This window comes from Polypterus senegalus, chromosome 17 (assembly GCF_016835505.1).
Source record: "Polypterus senegalus isolate Bchr_013 chromosome 17, ASM1683550v1, whole genome shotgun sequence".
Lineage (NCBI taxonomy): Eukaryota > Metazoa > Chordata > Cladistia > Polypteriformes > Polypteridae > Polypterus > Polypterus senegalus.
Genome location: NC_053170.1, coordinates 648,861 through 670,741, shown reverse-complemented (window position 1 = coordinate 670,741; position 21,881 = coordinate 648,861). Strand labels below are relative to the sequence as shown.

Here is a 21,881-nt window from a genome sequence, read left to right as displayed (position 1 = left end):
TTTCTTTTTTTTCTGGAGCACAGACCGCCATGCCTTCGACACTGGTGCAACAGTGTGCCAGCTTACCCATCAACCCAGTGCACCCGAGTTCCAGCTGACCTTTTCAACCCTGTGCCCAATACTCCACCAGGCTCAATGCCTCGCAGACTGAAGTGGACCGGTACCAGCTCACCCTGGAAGCCGGTTCCCCGCACAGGTAGCCGCGTGCCAGTCAACCCGTGCAAGCTCGGGCACGCTCGCACAGAGCGCGCGCCGCCATTGAGCCGTTCCAAACGGCCAGAGGCCCGAGCACGAGAGCGAGCGCGGCACGGTGCGCGAGACCGGGCCGGCCACGTAGCGCTGCTGCAGCCGGAGGGAGGGAGAGAGAGAGAGCGCGCGCGCGAGCGAGAGAGAGAGAGAGAGAGAGAGACACAGACGAGGGGGGGCTGTTGGAAAAAGGAAAATAAGGCAAAAAGAAAAAAAACTGCACGGGGTCACAAAAACACGCAAACTGAAAAAGTGTCCCCAAATGCTCCGCGCGAACGCCAGACAAAGCGGGCCTGGCGCTCTCGGCGGCTTGGTGCGCATTTCGCTTCCTTGCACAATCCAGTCGGAATAGGAGAATGGAGAGACAGAGGGCGCCCTCGCCGGGATTGCCGTGGGTGAGTAAAAGCCACAAGTTTATTTCTCAATTTCGAAAAATGGCAGGAAAAAAAAAAAGAAAGCAGGCGCCGACGAAGGCGGAGGTGTGAGCGGCCTCTGCTGCTGGCGCGCTCCCACGCCCGCATCACTTCAGCGGCTTTGGCAGCCGTGCGGCCCCCCTGTTGAGCGCTGCTGCCGCCGCCGCCGCTGCTCCTCTGGGGAACGAGAGCGGGAGCGGGGGGGAAAACCCGGACGGCGCCTCGGTCCCTTCCAAGTTGGCGTCTCGTGCAAAGCCATGCTTACGCCGCGGCACACCTGAAAGGCTGTCCGCTGAGATGGGAGAAAAGTGAAAGTGCGCCGCGGAGCGAAGCGGCTGGCTGGACGAACGACGAGCCCGCCGGGGCGGCGTGTGGCCTGGCCGAGCGCGGCTGTTGAAGCGGCCTGCTTTTACCGAGCGGCGCCTTATTGTTGTCTTAAAGCCGATTAAGGTTCACCTCGGGCCTCGTGGCTCCCTCCTTTTTCTCCGCTTGATAATAACCGGATCAGCGAAAGCAGGGGTGGCTGGAGGGGTGGGGGTGTTTTGGCAGCATCGGGGCTCGGAATGTCTGCCGAAAGCTGCTAGGCCACGGCGCGACCCGACTCGCGTCCTCCGGTTCTCGTGTCAGTCCGGACGAGGCCATCCTGTCGCCAGGCTGCCTGCTTAGCAGGGGTGGGTGATACGCCGCCGGACAACCATTGTTTGTTCTCGCGGCTACGAAAATACGCCTTAGCGGGGCCGCTGCTGCTGCTTCAAGGCCAAGGCTTCGGCAAAGCCCGAAGAGAAGCGTTGACGAGGGGCCACGACAGCCCCCGGGGGATCTGTCGCCCAAAGACCCCCCTCCCGGTCACAGGTTTCCAGCGCCCGGTGTCGCCCATTAATCGTGAAGGCGTCGCGGGACGCAGTATTTCCTAGAAAGTTTTCTTTGTTGTTGGCCTGATGGTGTGAGGGGGTCTCCGTACGATTGTCACAGCATCAGTTGTGCTCTTGCTGTTCAGTAAAGTGGGGGCAGCCGTGCGCCTTTGGACGGCACCGGCCGACAGGACCCGAGATGGTGCGCCGCCGCCGGTCACGAGTTTAGGAATCCCAGCCGCTGATGTGATGAAGCCCCTCGGTAAGAGAGCGCTGCTGCCCCCGGCGTGGTCGCTGCTTGCCTGTCTTTACCGAGACCTTGACAGCCATTAAGATGGTTCTGGAGGAGGCCAATGGTGGCCTGTCACTTGTCACATTCCTTATGTGGGACGAGTTGAGGCTTCGTTTATAGGAAGAATTGTGTTGTAGTGAATGGCCTTAAACGTCATTTTATATAGCGCCTTTGTCCAGTGGGCTGCTTTCCTCTGTTCCTGCATCTGACAGCCTGATGAGGCCAGAATTGACCCCCGAGTGAGCTTGTGCTTTCCAGGCCAGTGGCGTTGCCCCCCTCACCCACCGGTCAACACAGAGCCTTCTGAAGACATTGTGTCTTTGCCGCTGGCCTGTTTCAGATGTGCTTGGCATGTGGGTGGGCTACTCTAAACTGGCACCGTTTGGGTGAGGGAGTGGGTGCCCTGGGATGGACTGGTATCCTTGTTCTGGTGTCTTTAACAATGCTTGAGGTTGGGCTTTGAGACCCTCCGCTTGCCGTCATTGTGTGAGTACGCGTGCTGAATGAGCACCAGTTTGTTATGCGGCCCACCGTGAGACCCTTTTTATTCACAAGGTGCAACGTTATCGAGTGCTGTGGATTCTTCAGGGGCCCTCATTCTGACAATATGGAGATTTGCTAAGGTCCCAAATGGGCTTCACGTGCAGGAGTTTAGTGGATGGGTTGAGGCGAGGAGCTCGTGTGTTACTGACATGAGGAAGCAGCAAAGTGCAGCAGATGAGGTCACTTATCTGGACGTTTGATAAGGTGCCACACGAGAGGGTGGGCATCAAACTAAAAGAAGTTCAGGGTGTGGGGGCAGAATTGGCTCGGACTCAGGAAGCGGAGTGTAAAGAACAGCATCAGAATTGGGCAATGGCAAGAGTGGTGACCAGCAGGGGGCAGTGCTGTTTCAAAAAAAAAAAAAAAATGAATAATAATAAGTGATTTGGATGGGAGGGAAAGAACAAGCTGGTGAGGTCTGCCAATGATACCAAGATGGCAGGACTGGCAGATCATCGAGAATCTGTTGAATCCTCGCAGAGGGACCTGGGCAGATTTGTGGATGATGACGTTTAACGTCAGTAAATATAAAGAATTACACGTAGGAAGAAGACTGTGATGTCTGAGTACACAATAGGGGGCCTGAAAATGGGGAATCCCCCTTAAGAGAAGGACTTGGGGGGCCGTAGTGAACGCGACCTGATCAGCTGGCAGACAGAAGGCTCACAGAGGGTCCGGTTATATAGCGCCTTGACGCGTGCAGCTCAAGTCCCAGGAAGGTCAAGTTCCTCGGCTGGAGTACGGTGGGCAGTTGGGGTCTCCAGAAAGACACAGCAGCACAAGAGAAGGTCCAGTGGAGAGCGCCAGGGCTGAGAGGAAAAGAGCTGAGCCTGTGAAGGGAGTCGGTGCAGTGGGCCGAGACGGGGACGCGTGGAACTGGTGGGCAGCGGGACTTTAGGGACCCTCTTCTTGTTGCTCTTTGGAGTTAAATGGGCAGGACAGGCGAGCCTGTTGTTGGTCACCATGGCAAAAAAAAAAAGGGGAGTGGTCTCGACCTTCTCGTGTACGCGGATGGATATTTGGGGAGTAAACCGCAAGACAAAGACGACGTGGAGTCCGTTAAAGAGCCGTCGACAACGAATGAAATGAAATGATTAATCGCTTGAGCGAGAAGTCGAGTCGAATACATCGGACTCTGCAGCTGCACAAATAATAAAAGGGCAGGTTAACGGAAACGGCCCAGGAAGTGACTGAAGTCTGCGTCTTGTTACTTAGCACTCGTGTGGAAGATTTGGCCGAGTCCTCGAGTGACCGTCTCACACACACACACACACACACACACGGTTGGTAACTTCAGACTCGGGGAGGTCTAAACCGTTGAGATTCATCAAAATCTCGCCATCGGATCTTTGGATGATTCCAGTACTTTCCACACACTTCGTATACGAGAAAGTGGAAATGAGATTGCGATTTCTAGAACGTTCTTGCAGCAGATTTCAGGTAAAGCCGAAGCAGCAGGGTGACGAGTGAGAGGCGGCGTGGACGGCGGTGGAGTTGCTCCATGGGGCCTTCGACTCCACTCTTTGTAGGGTGGCTGTGCTGACTAGAAGCCCACGTGGCACGGCTGGCATCACACAGCGGGCGTCTTTACAGCCTGTTAACAAACACTTGAGCGACGCTAAATGCGACCAGACGAAGTGAACTCACAAAGTCGAGCAGAAGCTGGATTGTTATTTAGAGTTTAGACTGGCATGAGCGTGTGTGGCATCGGACCCACGGAGTCGCCCACTGCGCCACCCTGCTCAGCACTTGATTATCGCCGTGAAGCCTTTGGAGTGAGAGAAGCTGAAGGCCTCTCGAGTTGAACTTCTTTGTGTGTGCAGCGCTGTGGTGGTCCGCTGCCCCTCGGTTGTGTTTTTCATTGATCTATCGGCTCGTTGGTTGCTTGCTTAGAGTGACGGCTGCTGCTCGCCACAATCCGGGCACTGCACGGAGCGACCAGCTGGCAGGGCGCTTTATAAAATGGAGGCTGTCCTGTAAGGTGGCCATTACCTCAGCCTGGAGGCCAGCTGGACTGTCACACAGACTGTGACTTACTGAAAACGGGCCCAAGAACTGCTCTTCCTCTTCCTCAGTCTGCCACGTGGTGTGACACAAATGCATGGGTGGCTCAGTCCCATTCATCAGGGTTCAAACTGCCCACTCATGTGTCTTGACCACCGGCGAGTCCCGTGATGTGCTTGTGCCGCTGAAGGCTTTGAGTGCGGGTTCTGGACGTTGAGCGTCTCTTCTTCTTCTTCTTCTTCTTCATCTTCCTTTTCACTGTTCGGGGTAGCGCACTCGCCCAGTGATTGGTAGGTGGTGGAATGGAGGTTAGGGGGGCAGGAGACATAAATATGAGCCCCGAGTGAGCACGTCGTCTGTGAGAATGTCTGTTGTGTTTAGTTGGCATGGCCTGGGCACTGCCTTGGCACAGTCTGCTCCCATTTCACAGACTCTTGGTCACTGTTAGAAGTGAGCGGACCCCGTGGGTGGCAATGAATCTGGGGTCAGTAAGCAGGTTCAGAGCGTTAATGGCATCCCCTGTGGGGTCTGTAGTGCAAATGCCAGTGTGGACCACCTGACGTGCGCCCTGTCGGTCGTTGTAGGAGAAGTTGCCGATGTCGTCACCGTCCTCGTTGTCATACTCTGATGTCCTGATCAGTGAGTGATACAGGAGGAGACGGTCTTTATAGTGCCTTGCTGGGACAGTTGGGGGGGCTGCTCTTTTTGTCTGCAGACGAGTCTGAATTGTCTTTGGTTTTAGTTTAGGTGGGCCGGTGGGCACAGAGAAGCAGTTCATGGGGAGGGCCGGAATGTGTCCATTGATTTTCACACCTACTTGGGTGGGTTTTAGTGTTGGGGTCCAGAGCAGGAGCTCACCCCAGACATGGCACCAGTGTGGCACGGGAACGGGGGGGACTGGCGTCCAGAAGGCATCCTCTCACCGTTGACAACCCTCCCTGGACGTGTTTGTGTGCCATCTGCTCCGTACGCCTCTGTGCCATGTCAACGGAAATCCCACTGGGTGCCGGTGGCATTGTGGCTTGTGTCGGGGGGGGTGTGTCCCTGACCGGGTCACGTTGTCACCAATGGGCTGTGAGTGAATGACACATAAACGGAGTTCTCTGACTTTGCTGTTTCATGTCGGGGGGCTTTCTTTGTGCAGAGGGTTAAACGTCGACAGTACACAAGATGATTGTCTGTTATGCCAACCTCGCTGTCTCCGCCTGGCATTGTTCACACCCTTTGATTTAATATTGTCTGCTGCTGCTGCTGGAGTATGGGAATGTCCCCTTGGGATTAATAAGGAATCTGTCTGTTATATAGCGCCTTTCACATCTGTCTATAAAATGGTTCAATATAGCGCCTTTCTGTAGCTCTACTAGCCCAGTACACTCTGGAATCACAGACCCTGCAGCCAAGGACATGTGGGCACTGACCGTTGTCACAGCTCAAGTCCTGGTTGGCAGTGACTTTGCATCCACACGTTTCCTGGGTGTGGAGGGGCTCTGTACGCCACTTTGGGTGGGTGCCTCAGACCTCGCTGGCACCAGGGGTCTACTTGGCTGACCTCTATGAACGTGTAGATCTCGACCGACGAGCCCCGAGAGTGAGCCAGCGGCGTGTGTGCCAGTTCACCACAACGCAGGTTGTGGAGGTGTTAAAACGCCGGGGCTGCTTATGGCACCAACGGGTTGATTGTGGGCGAGCTCTGGTGGTTTCACGTGCACGGCACTCGCACCGTGAGATGGAGACACTTGGCACCGAGGGCCTGTGCTGTGTCTCTGTGACGCCCCGAGTCCTCAGCTTGTCACACACTTGTCACAGCTCAGCTCTTGTTTTCAGGCTGGATGACGATCCTGTGGGTTCACTTTGGCTTTGTTCTGTGGTCACTCGCCACCTGATGTGACCAGACCCTGGCAGAACGGCCAGCGCCAAGTGGTCACTTTCAGTATCAGGCACGGCCTGGGCCTCGCATCCCATTGGCTCTGAAAGTCCCGTGGGCCAGAAAAAAAAAAAAAAGTGGACACAAAAATAGAAAAGTCCTGGCAGAGCACCACATGTTGGAAAACAAGAGCCCACCAGAGTGTCGTCCAGAGTCCTGCGTCACTTTGAGGGGTTTCAGAGGACGAGTGCCCACAATGCACCTGGGCTCACTCAGCCATAGAAACCAGCCTGCAGAAGCCCCTAATAAAACTGACAGTAGCAATGGTGGGATGGGCCCAGGTGGGCTTCATGTGTCAATTGATGTTTACTGTGAAAGCCCCCCTTACACTTTGTACCACTGCTCACAAGACTGTGGTCTCCATGGGGTCCTCAAGTCTCGGCCTTAGTTAAGAACAACTCAGTGGCACAGTGGAGTGGGTGAGGAGGATGGCACAAGTACCCCTCACTGCAGTTTGGGTGTTGCCATATACTGTAAAGGGAGGTGTATTTATTTATTTATTTATTTATTTATTTATTTATTAGTTATTCTTTCTGTATTCATTACTGTCCCCTTATGTTGCACAAGTTGGTCTGTCAGCCAACGCCTACTCTTGTATGGAAACACTCGGACATCCAGCCCCACCACGTCAAACACAGAGGACCCTTGTGAGGATGCCCAGGGTGTGTGTGGCGAGACACTTCCATCCAAGCTCCATTTGGCACTGTTGATCATGGAATCGATGCCCCTGCATGACGCAGAGTGAGGCGTTTACTTGTGTGTACGTCACACTTGGCATTTGGAGTCACTAATGGGAACAACTGAAAACTGATGCCAGTGTCATGTAAGGGGGAGTGCCCACCATGTGAGGTGACCCCGCTCATGTTACAGTCGTGTGGCTTTCTGCCTAATGCTGATGCACTCGACCAGGGGGTCCTCATCCTGAACTGAAGCGGTGTGTCATTTGTTCTCACGTCACTTCACGGCTTGTGGTGAAATATTTTAAGTGGATGATTTTGCGTGGGTGTAGTTTTTTTTTTTTGCATAATAAATATTTAATAGAACAAAACGGACGATTTTTTCAAACACTAACACTGAGGATTCTCCGCTGACGTGTCATTCAGCAGAAGTCCTTCATACCGACCGCAACACGCCTGTATAGCGCCTCGCTGGGACTGTCTTCTCGCCTCTTAGTCGTTCTGCTGTTGGAGGTGGCAGGAGTTTGATGTTTGTAAGTATAATAAATATTTATTTATGGAGCTTCTGCAAACAGCCAAATAAAGTCCTGTGCGACTCTCAGTTAGCAAGTTGACTAAACCCCCTGCAAAGACCATAATCAGGATGACCCCATCACCATTATCCTCCATTCACGTTCTTCCCTGTCTGTGCTCGTTTTCCCGGTGGTATCAGATGCGGTCCTGGTCAAGGGCTTTGGAGTGTGGCAGAGAATGGAGGAAAACTCCGCTGGCCGTAAGGATTGTGCAGACTCCACATTGTCTGTGTTTGGAACGCGAGCGCCCAAATGGGAGGCAATTCCGTTAAGCACTGCGCCACCCCACTCTCTACCGTCATGGCCCGTTACCTGCGAGTTCAAAGAACGAGCGGATCACGTAGACATGGATCTGTGCGGCAGTTAGAACTTGGGAAGCCGCGCCATTTCCTAACCCCACAGACGCCGCAGTTTGTGAAGCGACGCGCAGAGAGCACCCCGAACCCAGCCGGCCCCGGCCATCCGCGCATGACATCTCCAGCTTAAGTGTCCTGCTGAACCAGGGCGACGGTCGCTGAACTGCTCGGCGTTTAGGCGCAGTGATTTCTAAACGTAACTTGCCAATCGCCTCCTCAAACGAATCACAACAGAATGCACGACGTGCGGTTTGTTCAAAAGCGGCCGGGGATTGACATCAAAATCCTTTGGTTTTTCGGTTATCGCGATCGCTCCACTACAACTGTGGTGGGTGGGACGTGCTGCGGCCTTCAGAGTTGCTGGTTGGCCAGCGCAGAGGACAGCGCTGAGCACTCGGCCAATCGCCTGTCGTGACCCGCCCCTACCGGTGACTGACGTGAGGTTGAGCCCTTAGAAAAGTAAAATGCGGCTTTCGCTTTCGATGTGCGCCTCTGCGCGCCCGTCGTGTTGTCAGACAATGCAGAGGAGGCTTTGAAGTGTAAAAAGGCAAAGCTACAAACGAAAACCGCAACGCAGAATGCCGCAAGGAGCGCAGATAAAAATAAAGCCACGATGAAGCAGTGTGTGCGCTGGCCCAAGGTTGTGTTTGCATTCCTTTATCGATGTGTGTTTGTTTGGCTTGAATGGTCCGCGCGTGGCCTTTCTATTCCGCTTCCCTCCATCGTCCCCAGTGCTCGCGTGTCGGCGGCGGCGGCCTGTCTCGTATCTCGCGACCCCATCACCCTTGTCCAGTAGGATCCTGCACGCTTCGTTTGTCTCGCCGCCGCCGCTTCTCTAATTTTCAACGCATATTCTCGTTGCTAATCCGCCGCTCCTCGCTCGAGACGAGACCACCGAACAAAGAGTGCAAGCCGCTTGTTTCGCTCCAGGCTTTTCCGTTTTTCGGACTGGTTTGTGGTCCACTGAATCGGTAAGTGCGCTGTGTGTTTTAAGCAGGGCGCCGCTATTGCTCCATTGATGGATAGATCGCTTCACCCCCAGGGGTTCCAGCACCCGATTCTTGAGTCGTGCTGTGGCAGCCCCTCGTGTGTCACCTCTTCCTGCTCTGGGCTTGTCACCTTCAGTCCTGTCGCTCCTTCAAGCCGCACTGATGAGATTTTGTGTTCTCTTTTCTTACGAGTAGCCGCTCAGAGCTGCACCGGCGTTTGCAGTGCTTTGTCAAAGTTTGGGTAAAATGAGGGGAGGCAGAGGCCACAGAAAAGAGCCAATTTGAAAAACGAAATTAAAAAATAAAGGAAAAGCTAACTGAAGAATGAGACCAGTTAGAGTGAGCTGGAAAAACCAGCGGACTGGAGTGGAGGGCCTCTGGGCAGCACCTTTCAGCAGCCCCTCGCAGTGCCCTTGCTCGGTCAGAATGCCACCGGGCGCTGCAGGACTTGCTGGGCATTGGGCTCAGGTTTCTGGCTAAGTGGACGTGGGGTCGAGTGACTCGCATGACAGAGAGGGGCTTTAGTGGCTGCGGCCAGCACTGTGAATCGTTTGGGTCAGGTGGTGAGCTGTTATAGAGCATCTTGTATTTGAGGGGGCTTGAAATGACCACAGGGTGAGGGCTGGATGGCAAGGTGGGTAGAGGTCACCTGGGAGTAGGTGTGGTGGGGGCAGTGAACGTTTGGACATGGCGGTGTGTCTGTGGTGCCTTCTGTCTTTGGGTATCTTGTGTGTTGGCATTCAGTGCAGAGTTTGGTTTGTCACGCTTTAGGTAAAGGAGGGCCGTCACCTGCTCGGCCTGTCACAAGGTGGTATAAAGAGCGGTGAAGGTGACGCCACAGACTGCACTGTCACGTCACAAGCACAGATTTGTGTGACTGTGCGTCGGGCCATGCAGACAGATAAGGGTGCTGTATAGAAAGGCACTGTAAAGTGGCACTTGTGCCCATTGTCCAGCCCTCTGTGCCGTTCTTGTGCTTCAGCCTTGAATGCCCAGCATGTGCACAAGTGACAGTTGCCATGCTGAAGTGAAGTTTTGGCAGGCGGCTACTGCTGCAGGTTTTCTTGTTGGCATACAAAGTTGAAAGTGTTTTGGATGTGCTGGGCGTCGCCAGTTTCAGTTCTGCACTTGATTTGTCGTTACACCAAAGTGAGCGCCCAGGGAGGCACTTTAGCGGCTCTCGTGCTCGGGCGTCTGAGTGGGACGTCTTCATGGCACGCCAGATGTCCCCTTCATGCACGATTCTCCCTGAGCCACTGGAGGTTTTCCCCCTGTGCTCCTCCTTTCAGTGGTCCACCTGTGGCTTGCCAGGTGTGCCCAGGCCTCCTCCTTGGCCCTTGTTATTAAGTCGTCGGCATGCAGACGGACCAGCGAGCCTCGAAGTGCCTGAGCGCGCCTGCTGAGTAGTTGGAGTTTCGCTTTGAGTGTATGAGGTGAGGTGAGGTGAGGTGGCGCGGCGCGGCACTCTCGAGGTTTCTTACTGAGACGGTAAACACGAGTGATGTGGTGAGGGTGACGAGCAGCTTGAGTGGGCCTGCCGTTGTGTGAAATCCGATGCGTGGTGGGCACAGACGGGCACATACGGCACTCTGCTGCATGGAGACCATGTAGCCTGGCCTTTAGGTGCGGATGTTGTATTGTCACACTAAACGTAAAGTCTGCCAGGGTCACATTTCATGTGTGTGCCAAGACGCACTCCTCTGGCAGCTCAATGCCCACACCTCTGTCTTCATTCGTTGGGCACTCGCCCACCAGTGTGTTGACGTTTGGGGTTTGTGTGTCTTATACGGTGCCAGTTTTGAACAGTTGCCGTCATGCCTTAGTTATTGCTGTCGGGCGTAGTGCCACCCAAGCAGCACACACCCCTGATGGGACTCGCGGAGACACCCGCGTGGGGCCAGTGCCGAGCTGGCAGACCTTCAGCCACGTGGGCACCAGAAGAGCATGCAGAGTCCACACAGAAGGCGAGTCGCATTGCGGAGTTGTGTGATGCTTCTGGTGGGCTGTAAGCCCACCGCTGACTGGCACTTGGAGATGTCAGGGTAGCAGTGAGGAAGACCACGGCTGGCACTGTTGGGGAGCCCTCGTAGTTATTGCATCACCACCAGGGGGAGCAAACGGTGGCAGAAAAGATACATTTAAAAAGTGAGCTCCGTCTGTGAACGGCCGAGTGAGGGCCCTGGCGACGTCCTTCAGTGTGAAACTCGTAGGGGTGGGGGGTCCGCAGTCTGCCAGTCCTCGTGGTGTCCGGCAGTAGGACGTATGGTGACTCTGGTGGTCTGCATGAGGGTTTTGTGTCACCTCAGCCTGACCACTCATCTCACATCACAAGGTGGCCTTGGCCTGAGCTGCCTTTTCTGCTCCTTTGTGCCACATGTACCACCCATCACATGAAGGGCATGTTGTGCCAACATTTTGGTTTTTTCCGTCAGCAGCCCACAGTGTGTGTTAGTGTCCTGTGTGTCACACGACTGGCTGGGCTGACCCCATGTAGCGCACGGCCTTGGGTGATTACGTGGTGTCCACATGTGCTGCTTATTGGTCAGTTCCCATAATGCACCTGGGCCTTCGAGCCTGACGGACTAAAAGAAAGAAATAAACCAAGGGAGGACGGGCAGTGAGGGGCTTCTGGGCGTTTTGTTTCTCATGTCCTTTGAAGGGGTTTGTGTGACAGATGTTGGATGGCATGGAGTGGACTTGTGCAAGGCCACCTCATTGGAGATGTCACCAGAGGTCGGTCATTTTAGGACCGCCCGTCACGTCCTCGGTTCTTGTGTGCCAGTTGAGTCTGATGCCTTGGCCCAAGGGTTGCAGCGTGGCAGCAGGTGGTAGGGCATCTCTGTCATCGAGCAGACACGCTGGGTGACTGGTGCCAACGAGCGCCCGCTGAGCTCTGCAGCCGAAGTGTAGTAGGGCAGCCTGGAGGGCTTCACTCTCATGTGCCCCTCGTTCCTATGATTAAAACCAGTGACCCTGACATGGCAGTTAAAGGTGACCGAGAGGTTAGAGGGGACAGTGGAGGGCGATGGCCACCTAGGTGGCACTGTAGAGCTGCACTTCCCGAGAAGTTCAACTGGTCATCTGTGTGGCCACCATGTGTTTGATGCCCGGTTCTTTAGAGACATGACGCTGTTTGGCAGGGGGGCGGTCACCGAAGAGCCCTCTGGGTGGTCAAGAAGTATATGACCGGACTGAGGAGACCAAACGGAGGGCGTTGGCTGTCGGCATGCAGTATGGTGTCGGTTTGAAAGGAGCAGAGGCTCTGCCTAGCAGGAATGCCAGTCAGCGGTGCCCTACGTGTCATCTGAGTCTTTATGGGCATGTAAAGGTGGCATCATACCCACCCTGCACCCCTCGTGGGAGCGCTGCTGCTTAGCCTTGGGTGAAGGACGGATGCCTAGAAGGACAAACAGATCTGCATTATGTCTGGCAAATCTGTGTGGGTGCCACCAGTGCACAGTCGGAATGGTGGCATTTGTGACGAGCTGCCTGCCCGTTGGTTAGTGTTGATTTGCGCTCATTTTGGTATCTGGTGGCAGGGCACTTGCTGTGGTCCTCAGGTGGTCTTTGCTATCACAAGGGGCTTTAGAGGGCAGACAGTGTAACCTTGAGTGTAAAAAACGTGAGCTGTAGGGGGCACTCTTGAGCTGTCCACAAACCCAAAATGCCAATACACAAGTGCACGGTAATTACAAAAAAAAAAAAAACCCAAAATACTACTAACTTTGAGCAGAAGGGAAAATAAGCAACACCTCTCTGCCCTCGAGAACCCCTGGCACTCCTCCCTGTTCTCCTTCCTCCCTCCAGACTGCCAGACTATTTCTGGGTCCTGTCAAAACCAACAGATAACTCCTCAGTCCCTGATGTCCTAAAGGCAGGACCCCCACCTGCCCGCTGGTGGCACCAGGGGGTCCTGCAGGATCTTCAGATGGCCTGTGCCCTCGTGAGGCTGCAGCACACTGACCTCTAGTGGCTCAGAGAACCTCAAGCAGTGCACTCTTAAGCTGCTGTGATGATGGCGGCCCCTGCTGGTCCGTGAGGGTACTGCTGCCCGAGGTAACTCCAACAGTAAGCGAGGCAGTGAATTAAAAGTGGCAAATACAAGGAGTACGTCTCGGGTTTGGGAATAAAGGGGGCACTGGCGTAAAGTAAAACGTGAGCCCATGAGGGCCTGCCAAACAAAAAAGTGAAAGTGTAGAGGAGGCCAGAGGGGCATCGATGCCACTGCCATCACATTCCTCTCCAGTTCAATCATTGCCACCCACGTGGGATACAGTTCCCTGTAGACAATGCCAGTCTGTTGAGGACCTCGCATTAGATGCTGTTTTGGTTCTTTTTACACAGGTGGGCACAGAAGAACCCTTCAGGTGGCTTCATGTTGTCCTGGCACCCTTTGTTCCAGTGCCACGTTGCAGATTTGATGTGCTGTAATTGGTAAATGAGGCAGAATGACCAAGTGCCTGGTGGTGGTACAGCTCAGCTTGGTACTCGGTGATGCCAGTGCTGGATTTCCTTGCCCGGTTGGTTTGTGATTTTCTTTGGGTGCCAGTGTGGCTTTTGAGGCCTTTCAGAGGAGAGGCTGACAGTAAGAGACGGCCCCCTGGTTCTGTGCCCTCGCCAGTCCTGTTGCTCGCGTGTGCCAGTGCCAGCTCACCATTCATTGTCTCTCTCTTGTTCTCTTTTTAGATGATGACTCTCGAGATTTGCTCATGGCTGCTCACACAACGAGGACTGCTTTCTCAAAACCCATCCAGAAAATAAGCTAAGAGTGGAAAAAACAAAACCAAGAAAACTAAGCAGAAAACGGAAGGAAGACGCGGGCGGGCGGGCGGGCGATGTGCTGTGGACCGAGGGCACAGTAAGGGCACCACAGGATAGACGGCTTCAGTTGCCTTGATGATGAGATAAAGCGGCCAGGCCGTCTGAGCCAAGGCCCCATGTGAGCGCTTTTCCGGACTTTTCCGAGGTACGACAATAAACTGGCATCGCGTCGCCCACCTCCCGGTCTTCTCGACCAATGAAATCTTGCCAAAAGTCGAAGGAGACGCACGCCACCCAGGGCACGGCGGGCATGGCCCAGGATGAGAGTCGTCGCACCCAAGTGCCACCGTCCTTCTACCACGGTGCCAATCAGGAGCTGGACCTGTCCACCAAGCTGTACAAGCGGGACGGAGGTGGGAAGCCCTACTCGGTGCTAGTGGACAACAAGCTGAGCAAGGGCCACCTGGCAGAGCCCGGCGACCAGCCGCCTCAGCAGCAGCCCTACTACAGAGAGGGGGGCAAGACGGGGCAAGAGGGGAGCGGCCAGGCCGGGGACGGCTCGGAGGAAACGGATGAGGAAGACGAGGAAGAGGACGATGACGAGGACGACGAGGAAGAGGCCTACAAGAGAGAGCAGATCATCGTGGAGGTGAACCTCAACAATCAGACGCTCAACGTCTCCAAGAGCGAGAAGGGCATCCCCTCGCAGTCCAAGGACCCACCCGTCATCAAGTCCAGTAGCGAGGAGGAGGAAGAAGAGGACAACGAGGAGGAGGAGGAAGAGGAAGGCTCTAATGAGAGTGAGGACGAGAGGGAGAAGGAGAAAGCCAAGAAGACCAAGCGGGCCCCCGCCAGCCCGCCTCGCAAGACGAGGAAAGCCGCCATGGCAGCCGCGAGTGCCGTGACATCATGCGTCACCAGGGGGCGCAGGAAGAGCGCGGAGCCGCCCAAGAGGAAGCGGCGGGCTGCCCGCGAAGCTAAGGCCTCCTCGGGCACCTCTCCGGCTGCTGCTGCTGCCTCCCAGAAGGGCAAGAATGGCGGGGAGGAGAAGGAGATGCTGACGTGCGAGAAGTGCCCGCGGGTCTTCAATACCCGCTGGTACCTGGAGAAGCACATGAACGTCACCCACCGGCGCATGCAGATCTGCGACAAGTGTGGCAAGAAGTTCGTTCTGGAGAGCGAGCTGGCACTGCACCAGCAGACGGACTGTGAGAAGAACATCCAGGTAGGATGGGGGGTGGAGCACTGAGCATAGATGAGTGCAAGACTGCTGTTTGGTTTTTATGTGGGGGCAAGTAGTGAAGTTAAAGTGTCCTCTCTAGGCTGGCGTGGGGCATCTGCTGTGCCTTTACAACAGCACAGCTCGATGTCCTCTTGTCTTACATAAAGCAGCACGCCATCTCTGCCAGCTTCAGGGATGGCACTGTGGCTGATCACACTCCAGGTCATGCCAGTGTTAGCTAGTGAGATGGCAGGTCCTCGTGCTTTACAGTCAACCAACCGCACAACTCCACGTCACATGGACAGGCTGTAGCAGCACTGAATGGCATGGGCGAGTCTTCACAGGGTCACTTGCACGTGCCACATTAATTAATGGCTCTGGTAATGCATCCTGGTTTCAAATGCCGCGTGGCATTTCAGTGCTTTCTCCATGTAGATTTGGGGCTGATTCCTGCCATGTGTTTTGGCTTTGTGACTCTGAGCCAGAAAAGTGGGCATCATTTGAGAGTGGTGTGTGCCAGACTAGAGTGCCACCTTATACGCCACAGCCAGGTAGAACTTTGTGCCCAGGGGGAAATTTGGCTTTCTTTAAATAAATAAATAAATAAAGACACTCCTGCCATCCCCGTCCCAGTGAGGCGCTGTACAGGCCTACTGCTGTTGGTGTCGCCAGGGGTCTTGGCACACTTCTGCCTAACGATTCATAGTTTGGGAGTCCAGCGTTGGATGTAGTGGCACTCTGTGCCCTCCAGCGGGTGCAGCGGGCATCCCATAGCCCAGGCGGCTCTGCGTTTTCTTGTATGATCAGACCAGTCCAGCCTGCCACCGATGTGAGCCCCCAAGTACTTGTAGGAGTGGATCATAGAAGTCAGTCGCCAGTTCCTTGGTTGCCCAGGTGTTGTGTCCTCGCTGCCCAATCCCTTCCTGGTGCTGGTGCCCTCCGTGTGCTAATACAGGGGGTCTTGATCCTGTAGACTGAGGGGTCGGGTGCACCGTTGACTCCCACGACTGCTGTGCCAATGCCTTCAGTTCATTTGCTGGGCCAGTAGCTGTCTGTCACCCACTCTGAGGCTGCTGCCCCATCCACGCTTGGTTCCCACCTTATGCCCGGTGCTGCAAACCTCAGCTGTTGCACCCGTGGACGCTGGAGCCGAATAAGATCAGCGATGACCAAAGGACACTGGGTGACAGTCTGCAAAGGCGCTGTAGCGATGTGGACTGCGGTGACGTTGGGTGCCCAGCGTCGGCCAATCACTTTATCGGCCATTTAGACTACAGGTGGACTCCCACTAGACCCCCGCTGGCCTGCACTCGCACTGCACTTAATGTCGGTGGCCCGGGCACACTTTCATCGTGACTTCGTGTAAAGCCAAAACAAGATGGAAGTGGTTTGTCCTTGGAGTCGTGTAGGGCAGGGTGGCACTGTGCCCTCCTACAGATTTAAAGAGCGGGCTGCACGTTTTTTACGGAGACAAATGGTGTTAAGGGAGGAATCTGCAGCTTTTCTTGCCAACTACGATGCCCGTGACAATACAAACCTGTTGTAGCTCAAATGGTGTTGAATGAAGTGAGAGTCGCACCATCTGACTTGTCACCTCACTGGTGTCACCTCACTGGTGTCACATCTGTTTTCCAGGCTTGGGCACATTTCATGATCACACTGTTACCGAATCCTACTGAACTGTGCCCAGGCACACCTCCTCCAAGCGGGTCAGGGCACAGAGCCACATGCGGACAAACGTGCTTGGGCATGAAATGAAATGCCAGTGTGAGTACAGTCTATGATGGGTACTGCTTAGGCCAAGTCAGGGTCAGGCAGCAGCCCATCATAGACGGGATGTCCGTCACCATAATGTGAGGATTTAAGGCTCGGGCGTCTCTGGCAGTTGGTGCCCTCACCCTGGGGGGATCAAGATGAACAAATCAAGGAGATCATTTCCAAATATTTACAAGGCTTGACAGGTCGCAGCCCATAATCGGTGGCATGTATTGCCTCACAAGCCGAACTAACCCTATTTACAGAAATCAGACCTGCAGCCCCCCGTCTTTCTGTCCTGTCCATGTTGTGACCCCCTGGGCGCTGAGGAGTCGTCTCCTGGCTGGAGCCCACAGTGCAGTGAATGAGGCGCTTGGTCACATGACAGTAGGGTGGAGCGCCCTCTCTCTCTCCCCCCAGTGAGTTGGCACACTTCTTGGCCGTGTGACCAGAGGAGGGGCTGACCATTGACCCCTGAGTGCTGCGTCACGAGTGTCTTTAGGTGGCTGTCATGTTGGCTCGTCTTCCTGCCTTTGATGTGCAGACGGAGCCCACTGACCTCTCGACGGGTCATCTTATCGAGCACAGCCACGTCTAGACCCCCCGAAGTGCTTAATGTCAGCTTGGACCGGACAGAGGGGGCCCACCCTCTGCCAGTTCTCTGTAAATGTTTAACTGAAAGAGCTCAACAGTAAATGGCAGAGCTGGTGATGCCAGGCTGGGAATCAGAGGCCCAGTCCGCAGTGCCCCCTCTGGAGACCAGATCTGAACAAGTGGTAGGAGCGCATGAGATTAAAGATTGCCTGCCATCTGAACTAACTGGGCAGTCATGGAATGCCAGGGTGTGGCAGCGTTTGACGTGCCCGCCACGGCAGTGCCTTGTGGAGTTGGACCGTAGTCTTAGACCGTAGACTCATCCTGTAGTCTAAGTAAATAATGTGACCTGCCAAGTGGTTAGCGCAGCTGTGGCATCATGCCCGCCAGTTTACCCATGAGGCCACAGTTCTGGAAGTGATGGGGGATTCCAGAGGCTGAGGACAGTTGGTCACCCTGTGTGGTCACCTCCTTCTCTGCTTTTTCACCGTGTGTGTCACAAGCTGGGTTGGCGGCTTGTTGGCACCCGTCGTGCTTTGCCCAGGCCATTTTTTTGGTACTTTTATGGGCTACATTCTGTCATATTTGCCTTTGTCAGAACTAATCTGGAAATGTTCTTACTAGTCAGACTGGACTCGGGACACCCTTGACCACAGCAGCCTGGCGCTGGGCTTCTCAGTTACCCTTTGCCCCACTAGGTTGGCACTGAATGTGCCTACTTGTGACTTGGGGTATTGCTGCCATTCATGCGCCTCCTGCTGTGGTGCCCACAGAGATCATTCTGACAGCCGGAGAGGTGGTCTCCTTTTTGAGTCTTAAATGGGTGAGTGGAACACGACGTGGCTGCCTTGGTCTTGTGTGGTTTTGAAATTGGGTCTGAGGGGGCACCTTGGCACAGTGATCTTTATATTTGACTTTTTTTTTTTTTTTTTGGACCAGGCCTCATGGCTTTTTGTTTGCCATTGTGTGTTTATATTGGGGGCTCCGCCCTCTCATGAATATTGATGAACTACCTTTGAGTGGTGAGGCACAGCAAATTGTCACTTCATCCAGTAGATGGCAGCAGAACGCCGTCCCGTGTGATCCTCGGGCTTAACGCTGTAAGGCAGGGGTGTCGAACTCCAGGCCTGGAGGGGCCGCAGTGCCTGCTGCTTTTCATTCTAACCATCTTCTTCATTAGTGACCAGGTTTGGCTGCTAATTAACTTCTTTTGCTTTGTTTTAATTCACTTGGCTCCGCCCTTTAGTTTGTTTTTTTTTTTTCCTTAATTAGCAGCCAAACAATAACGAGACACGAAACGAGCCGTCACATGACCAGCTCACCTGAAAATAAAGTAAGGTGGAGGTGGTCTCGGTAAGGCTGATCTCTCCGGTCACCTAAACATTGTGACGGTGGTCTTAGAAAAAACACAAAAATGAACACTTTTGGAACCGTGTGCTGTGGCAGAACGAGAGCAGCAAAAGGCCGTGGAATTCAAGGAGGAGTTTAATTAGCAACACGACTCTAATTAAGAACCTGTTTGGAGTTTGAAGCCCCAGATCAGCTGGTCATCTGTCACCTCGTCTCGCATCACATTTCTGTTTGGCTGCCATTTAATGAAGAAAAGAATCAACTCGGAGGACTGAATCCTTAAAAACGGGGGGCTACGAAAATGAAGGGACGAGGGTGAGAATGAAAACCTGCGGCCCCCCAGGCCCGGAGTCGGACACCCATGCTGTCAGGCGATGCCCTAAATGGCCGCAGAGGTACACTATGATTTTACAAGTCCGGCCCCTTGTTGAGTTGTTGCCATGGAGACCGTGATTATTGATTAGGTGGGTCTCGTCAGTTGAAGATGGCGGCTGTGCGTCCCCTCACCTTCACTCTTCATTACTAATTACTCCCACCTGTAGGTGGCGTCCCTGTCACTTGCACACATCGTTTGTGCTTTGTCTTGCGTCTTATCGTGGAAGTGTCATGGGCGAGTTGCGGTCACCGCCAGTCCTTCAGGGGGCTAAAACCTGAATGGCTAGAGGAGAGCAGAAGAGGGCAGTTTAGGGTACATCGGGCACTGGCAGGCCCACCCGTTCATGGCAGTGCCCGCTTGCACGCACAAGCACATGGCCACCTGGACCTCTCGTAACCAGTTCAGGCTCGCTCGACTCCACGAGACCCCAGCGTGACGTTTGGGCGGGGGGTCCTCCCTTCTCGCCGTCTGACTGTGTGCCTCTGCTTTTGCCCCCCCAGTGTGTGTCGTGTAACAAGTCCTTTAAGAAGCTCTGGTCCCTGCACGAGCACATCAAGATCGTCCACGGCTACGCCGAGAAGAAGTTTGCCTGCGAGATCTGCGAGAAGAAGTTTTACACCATGGCACACGTACGCAAGCACATGGTGGGTAAGTGGACTTGGGCGCGGGGGGCCAAGGCATCGCTGAAGTGGCGGCGGACCCTGCGGGTGGGATCTGCACTGTTGTTGTTTTTTTTTGTCATTGACACCTCTGGGCTCCCCCAGCATTGCCGCTCTGGGACACCCTGCCAGCTCTGACTGCATGGGACCCCGTAAGCAGATTCCCGTTGGCACATTGTGCCAGCCATGTTTGGAGCTGGGCAGGGCTGAATGCGGTGGCATTTGGTGGAGCGTCTTTGGCCGTGGATGCGGACCCTCCACTGGGTGACCCCACCTGCCTGTCCAAAGCGCATGCTGACTTAACCCCGCTAGCTTTGTGTTTGTGCCCACCTCACCTAACTGGGTCTTGTCCCCTTTCTCTCCGCAGCACACACCAAGGACATGCCCTTCACCTGCGAGACCTGCGGCAAGTCGTTCAAGAGGAGCATGTCACTCAAGGTGCACTCGCTGCAGCACTCCGGCGAGAAGCCCTTCCGGTGTGAGGTCAGTGCCCAGTGTGTGCCAGGCTTTAGGAATGGGGAGGAGGAGGACAAGTAGAGACCCCGGGGACACGGCGGGTGATGTGGCTTTGGTTCATGAAGTGAAATAGCAGAGCGAGCGTCCACCTCATGTCCTGTCAGGGTGAGTGTGAGGGCCAATCGTGAGCCAGCTGACTCTACGGGGGTCCCATGGCCGGACTGGGTGTGAGTGGCAGGGCACCAGGTGTATTTTAAATCACCCGGGTCAGTCTGAGGGCCTTGGCGGGGAGCAGGGACACCAGGGTAAGCTTGGGTGCTTTCAGTCAACATTGGGGGCTTTCCCACCATCGCCACATCCTCCTCCTCCTCCTCAGTGTGCTCACTTGAAGGACTCCCAGCAGTGGACTGGCGGCCCCTTTAGGGCTCTGGTTAGATTGGACCTCATTGGACTGGGGAGCGGAGAAAGTGCAGTTATGAAAGGGGGTTACCATGAGACCCACAGCACAGCCGAGTTGGTGGTCTTCATCACTGTGGGCACTTTGTGGTGGTGCTGGCTGTTGTCTGGGGCCGTCCCCTTTCAGCAGGTCATTTTGGTGCCCCCTGGTTTGTGGTTTCCATCTCCACGCACTCCACGCCTGTGAGCCCCCCTCGTTTTGCATTGTCACTTGTCCACATTTCTTCATTGCCGCTTTGTGTCCCTTGTACCAGTCCACTGTTTGATGTCGTTCTTAGTTGGCATTTTATTGTCCATATTTGCACATAATGCCCCGTGTGGCCCTTGTCCAGTGTTGGATGCCATCATTTTGCATGGCTGTGTCCTCGGTTTGTCACCCACATTTTGTACTTGCTGTCCGCTCCTCATCCACGTTTCTTGTCCGTCCGTGTGTTCTCCCTGCCTACTGCTGGATGCCATCCTTTTGCCCTTCTCGTCTGTCTCATCATCTTCTCTTTTCAGAACTGTGACGAGCGTTTCCAGTACAAGTACCAGCTGCGCTCCCACATGAGCATCCACATCGGGCACAAGCAGTTCATGTGCCAGTGGTGTGGCAAGGACTTCAACATGAAGCAGTACTTCGACGAGCACATGAAGACTCACACAGGTGAGCCGCGGGCACAAGCTGGGGTCGGAGGTCGAGTTGGATGGTCGGTCTGGTCTGTAAATGGGGGTGTTTAAATGGTCTCTTGAACCCCTGCCCACTCGTGACGCATTTCTTTGTCCTCTCTCGGCAGGAGAGAAGCCCTTCATCTGCGAGATCTGTGGCAAAAGCTTCACCAGCCGGCCCAACATGAAGCGGCACCGGCGGACTCACACCGGAGAGAAGCCGTACCCGTGCGACGTGTGCGGCCAGCGCTTCCGCTTCTCGAACATGCTGAAGGCCCACAAGGAGAAGTGCTTCCGGGTCACCAGTCCCGTCAACTTGCCCCCGGTCCTTCCGCTGACCACGACGGGCCCCGTGCCACCCCCCTCCTCTCCCACGCCTGTCGCCCCGTCCCCCGCGGTGGCCGCCCCACCCCTCGGCCTCAACCCCATCGGCTCCTTACCGCCGCGGCCCATCCCGCACCCCTTCTCACACCTCCACCTGCACCCGCACCACCACCACCATTCCCACCACCTGGCGGTGCCCCCCGTGTCGCACCTGCCGCCGCCCCCAGCACTTTTCAAAAGCGAGCCCTTGAACCACAGAGGGCACGGCGAGGACAGCTACTTGAGACATCTAACGGACAAGAACGCGGGGGCACCACAGCACCATTAGGTGGGACGTGTGCCCATGCTCGGGGGGGGGGGAGGAGGAGGAGGAGGGTGTCTTTTTTATAGCACCATCACCAGACGCACTACGC

The 21,881-nt window shown here is 55.0% G+C and overlaps 1 protein-coding gene across 2 annotated transcripts; it reads left to right on the top strand.

Moving 5' to 3' along the window:
- Nucleotides 1-298: 298 nt before the first annotated feature.
- Nucleotides 299-21,844, top strand: znf652 (zinc finger protein 652). Of its 2 annotated transcripts, none has more exons than XM_039740890.1 (6): nt 299-641; nt 13,554-14,853; nt 19,426-19,573; nt 19,952-20,067; nt 20,998-21,142; nt 21,273-21,844. In XM_039740890.1, exons 2-6 carry the CDS (start codon nt 13,885-13,887, stop codon nt 21,794-21,796), a joined length of 1,902 nt encoding a protein of 633 aa, XP_039596824.1. In that variant the 5' UTR covers nt 299-641; nt 13,554-13,884; the 3' UTR covers nt 21,797-21,844. The 2 variants fall into 2 exon arrangements, with proteins under 2 accessions (XP_039596824.1, XP_039596825.1); XM_039740891.1 differs by lacking the exon at nt 299-641 and adding an exon at nt 8,366-8,518.
- The last annotated feature ends 37 nt before the right edge of the window (nt 21,845-21,881 follow it).

Excerpts from the sequence above, each read along its gene's own strand:
- znf652 (XM_039740890.1), top strand. The coding sequence starts at position 13,885 with ATGAAATCTTGCCAAAAGTCGAAGGAGACGCACGCCACCCAGGGCACG. Across the intron at positions 19,574-19,951 it reads CGTACGCAAGCACATGGTGG|CACACACCAAGGACATGCCC; the intron begins GTAAGTGGACTT and ends TTCTCTCCGCAG. Across the intron at positions 20,068-20,997 it reads AGAAGCCCTTCCGGTGTGAG|AACTGTGACGAGCGTTTCCA; the intron begins GTCAGTGCCCAG and ends TTCTCTTTTCAG.